This window comes from Pagrus major, chromosome 5 (genome assembly GCF_040436345.1).
Source record: "Pagrus major chromosome 5, Pma_NU_1.0".
In the NCBI taxonomy this organism is placed as follows: domain Eukaryota; kingdom Metazoa; phylum Chordata; class Actinopteri; order Spariformes; family Sparidae; genus Pagrus; species Pagrus major.
In genome coordinates this window covers 18035267-18045751 of record NC_133219.1, presented here as the reverse complement: position 1 = coordinate 18045751, position 10485 = coordinate 18035267, and the positions used below count along the sequence as shown (strand labels likewise).

Sequence of the window (10485 nt, the reverse complement as noted above, 5' to 3'; positions counted from 1 at the left end):
ATAACTTGTTTCTTACTCTTCCAGTTACACACCTGCCCAGTACACCCACAGTCTCCTGCTCCAGGCCACTGATCAGCTTCACTTGAACAGCTGCAGATCAAGTGTCTTGCTGAAGGGTACCACAGCAGTGCATGTAGCAGGAGGAAGCAATATGTCATTCAATTTCACTTCACCTCCACTTATGATACAGTATCTCTCTTCTACAGCAAAAGCAGTGCACAGGTTTCATTGATTTTTGAAGAAGCCGATAGATATAAGATTTTGTCAGCCAATATACAATATGCATTGTTAACTATTCAAGCACCTTTGTTCCACCCAGAACGTTACTGTTGTCAGAGGGGTAAAGACTGAAGAATAAGATCAAGAGACACTGAAGCTTTCTACTGAAAGAAATAATATTCATTAAGGAATAGCAGCTTCTGAAAGGCTAGTTCAAGTTTTTTTTTAACCTTGATTTTCTTCCCTTCTTTGATCAACACAATTTCATTAAAAATGTCCCAGTGGAGCTTTAGAGATTTCACTCTACTTAACAGGGCTCACTGCCGTCCAACACACAATCGCCCAATGCACCAAATGTCAACCAGAACAGTAAGTAAAACTCACTGTTGCTTCGTCATATATAAAGCCAACAATTAGACAGCTATAAGGCTTCATTTAAGAATCCAGTTTTAGGCCAATCATCATTTACAGCTGAGAAATGTCAGCTTCAGTGAAGAGAAGCAGAAAAAGGTGACGCTGTTTATTCATATAAAAGATCTTCATGCGTGTTGCTTGTTGAAGCGTTTATATTTTAAGGGGCACTATGTAGTCTTGGAGAAGAAATTCTAACTCAGAATTTTAATATTTACAATATTAATTGGGTAACAAAGGTATTAATACAAACTGAGAAATATTTGTTTCTTTATATATTTGTTTTGTTTGTTTATGCATAAAGAAAATAATCTTTCTCTTCTCATTAGAATTTCTGCCCCAAAACTAGATAGTGCACCTTTGATAGGAGCTAAAGTGTGAATCACAAAACGATTACTGAACAAAGAAACTGCAAAGAAATACAGCTGTGTTCAAGGAGGAAACATACAATAACTATATCAACATGCATAACAAATTATAATTATGAAGACATTTAAATCAGAAGAGAAGTATCTTCATTGACTGGGGTTTTTTTATGCCTAGTCAAACTAAATGAATTAACTCTCCTCGTTTTCATGACTAAATAAATACTAAATACATACCGTTTTACTTTGTTTATATGTGGCGGACCCTGCCACCTTTCTAGCTTCAAACAGTGTTCTGACCTTGTTCTCCTCTGAGAACAGCTTGTTTAATCAGTTATGGAAAAATGTAATATTTCCCAGTTGGTTTTATTACCTCATTAATATTGTAAATATTCAAATTTCTAGTCCAAAACTACACAGTGCCCTTTTAGTATTCAAGCCTAACTTTTCTGAAACTCAGTGAAACGAAATTTCCAACAACTAAACAATATCATATATTTAACTATTAAAGGTCCAATGACAGTCTGATGTAAAGAAATGCATTGTAGTGTCATGGCTGTCAACAACACTCACACATGGTCAAGGTGCTTCTGTCCAGTTATAACTGTGATCACTGTCTCAACTCATGGACATGCTTGTCACAATCCTGACACAGTTTAAGAAGGTACTGTTTGGTCTGGTTTGCCAAACAGTAACTTGTTATAATATCGGGACGGATTCACGCGGAGTTTAAATCAAAACCTCATAAGTTTGTTTATTTTATGCGTCTTCAAATATTACCTCACCAACTATTAGGCCTATTTATAGCTAATATTCCCCCTGTAGATTCAGGTCAGCTCTTTACGTTCATTACATTTTGTGATTTTTGCCCTAATATTCCCACAGGATATCACGGTTTTACTATAATAGGCTGTACACCAAAAAAAGAGAAAATGTTGTAAATGTTTTTTTCATTATGTTATGTTATTTCTTAAAGGACAACCTGCAGCTATGAAGTGAGACCTTACCTCTGACACACAGCAGGGACATCGCAGCGGGGTTGTGTGCAACAGTTCCTCCAAAGCCGATGAGCCTTCAGTGAGTTTGCAGCCCAGTTGCCTGTTGCACAGCAGACATTTAGACTGCTCCTAGATGTCGCCTACTTCCCGCTTCATCACCCCCCTACAGATGTGAGCCAGGTGGATAGTCCTGAGGGTTTAAGGGATGACTGCCACCGGCAGAGACTGACTAACTACCGGCTGAAATCCGGTAAAGCGGGGCGGCTCTTATGCTGCATTCACGGTCTGCAGTGAAGGTGGGAATTAGGAAAGCTCCGCACAAGCGCACAAACGTGCATAGTCTGGCATATATCACTTTATGTTCATTCAACTCCAGCAAGAACAGTGATTTACAATCAAAAGAAAAAATGTTGCACAATGAGGTACCGAAAAGTAGTAGGGATAAGACATATCTTATTTTACATTCCCAACTGAATACATAAATAATAAACATACATGGTCTGTCGATTACAGTTACTCAGCAACTTATATTTACACGGGAGGAAAAAAAGTCTCAGGAAATTCATAAAGTTATCTCAAAGAAATGTTTTAAAACCGTGTAATCTTGTAATATTTACTTTCAAAAGGTACCCAAGTTCATGCGATGCCACGGTGGGTCCACAATTCCAACATAGGGAATCTGAAGTTCAGTCATTTAATTGAGAGTTAAATCCAGCAACGATGCAGTATTAATACTGTGGGGTATTATGGGTTTCAATAGTGGCCTACAATAGACTTTATCAAAAACTGATTTTTGTACATCTGTGGCCAAATTTTAAACAAACTAATGTTCAAATTTCATCTCGTTACAATGCAACATTCTGCTGGGAAACCCTGGGTCCTGGCATTCATGTGGATGCCACTTGACGTGAATCAACCACTCAAACACAGACCAAGTACACCCCCCGATGGCAATGGTGCTCCTTGATAGCTAAAATTACTCAGGAATGGCCCGAGGAAGGTAACAAGGAGCTCAAGGTGTTGACCTGGCCTCCAAATTACCCAGCTCCCAATTCAAAAGATCTGCCTCCAATGCCCTGGTGCCAGATACCATAGATCGGACGTGTTCAGGGAAGTCTCACGAATGCAATCGGATTGGTATCTGGGAGTTTGGAGGCCAGGTCAACCACCCTGAGGTCTTTATCACATTCCTCTGGTCATTCCTGAATAGTTTTCCCCAGTGTGGCAGGGAGCATTGTCCTACTTGGGGAACCACTGGTGCCATGAGAAAGTGGTCTGCAATGGTGTTAGGGTGGACAGTGCAAGTAGCATCCACATGAATGCCAGTATCGAGTGTTTCTCCCAGGAACATTTGATTGCAACAGGAAGATCAATGTTATTCACGTCACCTGTATACAGGCTCCATTTTAAGACTTTTTGAATGTTCAACAGGCCATTTGTATGTCAACATATATGGAAAACCCAGTTTAGGAGGGATCGTTAAGGCGGCACTGGACATCGAGCTGATGAGGCCGATGTTTCATTGTTTACAGGCTAGCAGTTCTCATTGCCGTCACTGGTAATTGCTGTAATTAGAACACCTGTTGATCAGGTAAGTAGAGTGAAACCATTGGCTAAACTGTCAGATTTGTATCCATGCATGAATAAAACAGCTCCATAGAAGTGGTTAATTTCACGCTCTTGATAGTTTGAAGGCCAAAAAGCAAAAGGACTTTCATGGATATGATGCAATGAAAGTTCCATTAAAAGATTTTACAAATTAAAAAAAAAAAAAAAAAAAAAGTAGATTTCCACACCAATATAGTACAAAATGCAATTTATTCCTCTAGAGGTTGTCCTTGTACAAGCGTCAGTTGAAACACTTCCGAGAAGTAATCTGAAATGAGAAACAAGTCAGTGGTCATTATTGGTTTCACCTCAATAGGCAGCATGAAGAGCCAAAAGGCAGAAAATTGAGGCCTTATACCTTACATAAGCAGAAAGTAACTTAACACAACACTTACCCTTCAAGACGTGTCCGCTTGGGCTGGTAGCCAGGCTGAGGCTGGGGCATGTAGTAAGGTGCATTGGACCCTGTATGTAAGGAATTCACTTGAGGCTGGTAGCGGGGAACCTGGGGATGAGGCTTGGGCTGGTAGCGGGGAACCTGGGGCTGGTAGCGGGGAACCTGGGGCTGAGGCTGAGGCTTGGGCTGGTAGCGGGGAACCTGGGGCTGGTAGCGGGGAACCTGGGGCTGAGGCTGAGGCTTGGGCTGGTAGCGGGGAACCTGGGGCTGGTAGCGGGGAACCTGGGGCTGGTAGCGGGGAACCTGGGGCTGGTAGCGGGGAACCTGGGGCTGGTAGCAGGGAACCTGGGGCTGGTAGCGGGGAACCTGCGGCTGAGGCTGAGGCTTGGGCTGGTGACCCATGTCCCAATTGTCAGACCCATATCCATGATAGTAAGCTGTTGATAGTTTTAGAGATTATACCCACATTACAAATCAAGATACAGCACCACACTGAAAAAGAAGGTGATGCAACAATTTGTCATTTTAAGTGTAAATATAAAATTAAGCACAAAAGGAACATTTAAAAGTTACCGTAGAAAAAGTCCCATGGCTTCAGCCAGAAATAAGATCAAATGCAATCTGAAATGCCTCGATCTGACTTGAGCTGACCCAACACAACCAAAAGTCTGTCTTCCTTCCACAGTGGTGCAGTGGTCGGAAACCTGCAGTGCAATTATTTTAAATTGTGATGACAGCCAATCACAGCCTTCTCTTCCAAAACGGTTGATTGGAAACAGGTGGAAGTGACTGGACAGGGTTCATTGTGATACACAGGTGTTCAAAAAATCTTTTATTTTAATTAGTCTCAGTTACTCTTCAGTGTTCAGCCTCCTCCAACACATAATGGAACTATCTGATATCATGAAAATATGTTGTCTGTGTTTGACAACAGATTGAGACTCTCTTCATAAAATTAAATAAAGTGGTATAATTGTATTTATTGTACATACAATTAAAACCAACCAGATCAAAAATTAGACATTTTTCTCTCAGCCAGAAGAAAACATACTGAAACAAGATCATGTTCATCATTCAAAACTGTCCAAAATAAGATTTATTTCTGCAATTCCACAGTTTGGGGACCTAAGGACAACCTAACTCCTTTTTGCACCACTGTGGATGTGGCTACAAGTAAATAAAGAAGTATCATTTTAACCACAATGAATATTTACTCACATATCTATTGTTAGTTTTATACAATTAAAACCAACTATAGTTGTTGGATGAAAAACTCATTATGTCTCTTTGTCTAATAATTGAGAAGAATCTTGCAGCTAGATCATATGTGTATCTTTCGGGATTGCAGATAAAAAAAAATCATGCTGCTTTGCATTGATATATCTAATGTATCTCTGCCTTAACTTACTCTTAACTGTTTGCTGCTTGGTGACTGATGTCAGTTGGCTCCCTCCAGTGGCAGAAAAAAATCTTCCATTGCCTGCAGTGGATGCCCTAACTATATTTAATAATGCAGCTGCTTGTGATGTTGGGACAGAACATTCCCATGAATCCTAACCTGCCCTCAGAAGATTTACTATGATCTTGTTGATCCACTTTGTGCCTCCAATAATCATTAATGAATGATTTTAGATAAATCCTGCATGGGGAGGAAATTACATTTGAATTAAAAAAAACCTTCTTTGGATATTTTGTATGAGCATTTCCTCAGCATTCTTCTGTTGTGTGAAAAAAGAGGAACAGGAAAACTGGGAAACAACAGTAACCATGCTGCAACCAGCTAAAACCATTTTTTTTTATTCCACACAGATTTTCTTTTTTTAACAAAATTAAACTAGTGTAACACTGGAGATACTGTGTTACAAGTGGGTAATTCCACCTCAGGTATTGTTATTGTAGCAGAGGATTTTTAACTACAGGAGAATCACTCTTTCATTTTTATCCTGCCTTGCTCCATTAATCCACATATAAAACCTTTTTTGGTGTGATCGCATGCCAGCTGGTTGAAAAACTAGATTAAAGTGGAAAGACGGATAAAACATGAATAAAGTGATTAAAGTGTAGATGTAGACAAATATATATGGGTGTGTTATCACTAAATCAAATGAAGGAACACAACTGTGCTGAGCTGTACGCCAGAATTGGCATCATCAGATGCACAGACAACATAAAGCTCTCACTAGTGGATGTTGTGTCTTTTTTTCCCATATAACCTATTTTTGATGGTTTCAGATACATTTGATAATGAAGAAATTTGCTATTGTATGTCATTTTGTGCGCCATCATGCTGCTGCCGCAGGAGTTCCTCTCAACTGTTACCTGAGCTGACAGCAGATAGTCATGTCGGGACGCTGAGGAAGAAAACCATATAGACTACACTGTATGTTTATCCTTGAAATCTTCCATATTTACTGTATTTATCATACTTGAAGGAAAACAGAATGGATCCACAAGCACTTGAAACACCCTGGACCCCCATCCTGTCAAAATAAATTCTGTCGTGTCAGCAGGATACCAATTAACCCAGAATGTTTACTGAACAGACAATAAAAACATGTTTCAGATGTTTTAGTCTTTACTGTTTTAGAAAATAACTTTATGGACATCAAATACAATAAACATTTTGACAGAAATATCCCTTTGTCCAAAGCACTTTGGAAACATGAAATATATCCTTAAATAATAACTGTTATAATAAATGGGTAATTATCACTAAATAAATACATTTAGGCTTTTTTAAATATCTCTTAACTATGGGCGACATCTTCTGACTCTTCCAACTCCAAAGGTTTTCACTTGGCCCAACAAAGCTACAAAGTCACAAATAGACCTGTTTGACATGCCTTGACGGTTTAGACCCAAATCTGATCCACGATTGGGCCTCCATGGATCAGACTTGTTGAGGGATGTCTCACGAATGCTCGAGTGTATTGGGATCTGGAAGTCTTCCACCCTCATGGGAGTCACCATGAGGTCTGCAATGGTGTTAGGGTGGATAGTGCGTGTCAAGTAGCATCCACATGTTTTCCAGTACCCAGAGTTTCTCTGGAGGAACATTTTATTGTAATGGGATGATCAATGTTATTCACTTCACCTGTATACAGGCTCCATTTTAAGATTTTATTTTTGAATGCCCAACAGGCCATTTGTATGTCAACATAGATGGACTGGAAAGCCCAGTTTAACAGGGTTAGTTAAGGCAGCACTGGACATCAAGCTGATGAGGCCGATGTCAACCAAATTTAACTTGAGGCAATGATGGTCTTACATGTTGAAATTGTAAGAGAATCAAGTGTTTCTTTGGCAATATGGGCACTTCATCTTTGTCTAAACAGAAATAGGGGATCAGGCTATTAAACATCTCATACCTTTTTGCTGTACTGAGTGGAAAGGGGCATCTCACAAATGCACCAAGGATGGAAGGATGATTAAAGGGTATTACAAAGTGAACCATTTCCGCCTGAGGAGCAGCAGTGTGTATTGTGGTCAAAACCAATTGAACCCTGCAAGGTGTAAATCAGAGTTACATGTTTGCATTAACATTTAACAATCCCCTCCCCCGTGTGGTTCTTTGGAAATGTTTCAGTGTTCTGAAATGTGTGTGCACATATCATTGAGCTCTGACGAGCTGAGTGCTTTCCATCCTTGTAAAAAAAAAAAAAAAATAAAACTTTTAGACGAGAACCTGCATTTTACAGGCCAACAGTCTTCATTGCCTTCACTGGCAATTGCTGTAATTAGAATACCTGTTGATCAGGTAAGTAGAGTGTAACCATTGGCTGAACTATCAGTCACATGTGTATGCATGAACAAAACAGCTCCATAGAAATGACAGGTTACTTGCAAGCTCTTGATAGTTTGAATGGACAAAAAGCAACAGGACCTTCATGGATATGATGCAATGAAAGTCCCATTAAAGATTTTGCAAATAAAAAGTAGATTTCCACACCAATATAGTACAAAATGCATTTTATTCCTCTTAAGGTTGTTGTACAAGCGTTCTTTGAACACGCCCCATCAGTTTAAACACTTGAGAAATAATCTGAAATGAGAAACAAGTCAGTGGTCATTATTGGGTTTCACCTCAACAGGCAGCATGAAGAGCAATCACAGAAAATTAAGGCCATTATCCTTAACATATTCAGGAAGTAACTTAACACTACACTTACCCTTCAATCTGTGCCTTAGGCTCTAGTTGCGGTTGTAGGCAAATCCTCCTTTGCTTCCGTAGTTTAGACGGGTCCCACTCACTCTACAAGTCAAAATCATGCCATGAGAACGAAGCGTCAACTTAGAAATGGATGGCAAAGAGATTACAATTATGCAAACCCACCGTGCAGCTTCATTCTGGGCTGTAACACCCAAAGCAAAATTGTTGCCAAGTTGGGGCATGGGCTGGTAGCCAGGCTGGGGCATGGGCTTGGGCTTGTAGCCGGGCTGGGGCTGTGGCAGGGGCTTGTGGCCGGGCTGGGGCTGGGGCTTGTAGCCAGGCTCGTAGCCGGGCTGGGGCTGGGGCATGGGCATGGGCTTGGGCTTGTAGCCGGGCTGGGGCTGGGGCATGGGCATGGGCTTGGGCTTGTAGCCGGGCTGGGGCTGGGGCATAGGCATGGGCTTGTAGCCGGGCTGGGGCTGGGGCTGAGGCATGGGCTTGTAGCCGGGCTGGGGCTGGGGCTGAGGCATGGGCTTGTAGCCGGGCTGGGGCTGGGGCTGAGGCATGGGCTTGTAGCCGGGCTGGGGCTGGGGCTGAGGCATGGGCTTGTAGCCGGGCTGGGGCTGGGGCTGAGGCATGGGCTTGTAGCCGGGCTGGGGCTGGGGCTGAGGCATGGGCTTGTAGCCGGGCTGGGGCTGGGGCTGAGGCATGGGCTTGTAGCCGGGCTGGGGCTGGGGCTGAGGCATGGGCTTGTAGCCGGGCTGGGGCTGGGGCTGAGGCATGGGCTTGTAGCCGGGCTGGGGCTGAGGCATGGGCTTGTAGCCGGGCTGGGGCTGAGGCATGGGCTTGTAGCCGGGCTGGGGCTGGTAGTAAGGTGTACTGGACCTTGGATGAAAGGAATTCATTTGAGGCTGGTAGCGGGGAACCTGGGGCTGGTAGCGGGGAACCTGGGGCTGGTAGCGGGGAACCTGGGGCTGGTAGCGGGGAACCTGGGGCTGGTAGCGGGGAACCTGGGGCTGGTAGCTGGGAACCTGGGGCTGGTAGCTGGGAACCTGGGGCTTAGGCTTGGGCTGGTGGCCCATGTCCACATTGTCAGACCCATATCCATGATAGTAAGCTGTTGATAAAATTTTCTAGATATAAAAAGTGTATACAAACTTGAAAAGGCCAGAGTACCAATTCTCATCTCTTACTAATACAAAGATAGGTTCAAGTTACTTTTAAAGGATTTTGAAATGTTGCTTTGAGGGTAATTGTAATCTGTAGTCTTACATTTAATGCTCGCCTGAAGCTCTCCAATGAGCAGCAGCCATAACAGCACCACACTGAAAAAGAAAGCCATGCATAAACTACAATTACAATCATTTCAACATTGTAAATGTACAATTAAGCACAAAAAGAACATTTAAAAGTTACCGTAGAAAAAGTCCCATGGCTTCAGCCAGAAATAAGATCAAATGCAATCTGAAATGCCTCTATCTGACTTGCGCTGACCCAACACAACCAAAAGTCTGTCTTCCTTCCACAGTGGTGCAGTGGTTGGAAACCTGCAGTGCAATTATTTTAAATTGTGATGACAGCCAATCACAGCCTTCTCTTCCAAAACGGTTGATTGGAAACAGGTGGAGGTGATTGGATATGGTTCATTGTGACAAACAGGTGTTCAAAAAATCTTTCATTTAAATAGTGTCAGCTTCTCTCCATTGTTCAGCCCCCATCAGTGCATCATGGAGCTATCTGATATCATCAAAATCTGTTGTCTATGTTTTAAAGATCAAGACTTTGTTCAGTTTAGTTTAAAAAATAATGTGATTATTATAGTAATTGTAAATAAAATTAAAACCAATGAAAAAAAAAAATGGATTCATGAAAGTTAGACAAACTTGACACCAGTTCTCAACAATAACTTTCAGTGTGGCTGGAATATTGTTTTGCACGAGTTCTTGTTTAATTACCTCCCAAAGCCCTTACACAGTGATCACAGATATTTGGTGTAGTCTTGTTTGCTCCTTGTCATAATGCAGACTAGAGGTCAATAGGAAAACTAATCTTTCTTCTGCTTACCTGCTTCCCTTATAAATTTAGATATGCATTACTAGTTTTACTATAGCTTTTTATTTTACTCAGCTCAATATAGGGTAAGTGGAATGACAGTGTTTTTCAACTAACACTAATACATCTTTGAATACTGTTTCATATCAGGTCTCAACACTAACAAAGAATTGCCAATTATTGCCACAATAACACAGATGCATTAGACCATGATCCAGCCTGGATGGATACTGGAAGTAATTCAGTGGAAAATACATTTTTGATTAAAATACTGTAGGTACCTCT

The 10485-nt window shown here is 41.5% G+C and overlaps 1 protein-coding gene across 1 annotated transcript; it reads right to left on the bottom strand.

Annotated features, from left to right (window-relative positions):
* Window positions 1-7952: 7952 nt before the first annotated feature.
* On the bottom strand, window positions 7953-9688 carry LOC140996475 (uncharacterized). The gene is made up of 5 exons (XM_073466893.1): window positions 9565-9688; window positions 9421-9473; window positions 8332-9265; window positions 8168-8250; window positions 7953-8040 (listed from the first exon to the last, which is right to left on the bottom strand). Exons 1-4 carry the CDS (start codon window positions 9579-9581, stop codon window positions 8190-8192), a joined length of 1065 nt encoding a protein of 354 aa, XP_073322994.1. The 5' UTR covers window positions 9582-9688; the 3' UTR covers window positions 7953-8040; window positions 8168-8189.
* Window positions 9689-10485: the final 797 nt, after the last annotated feature.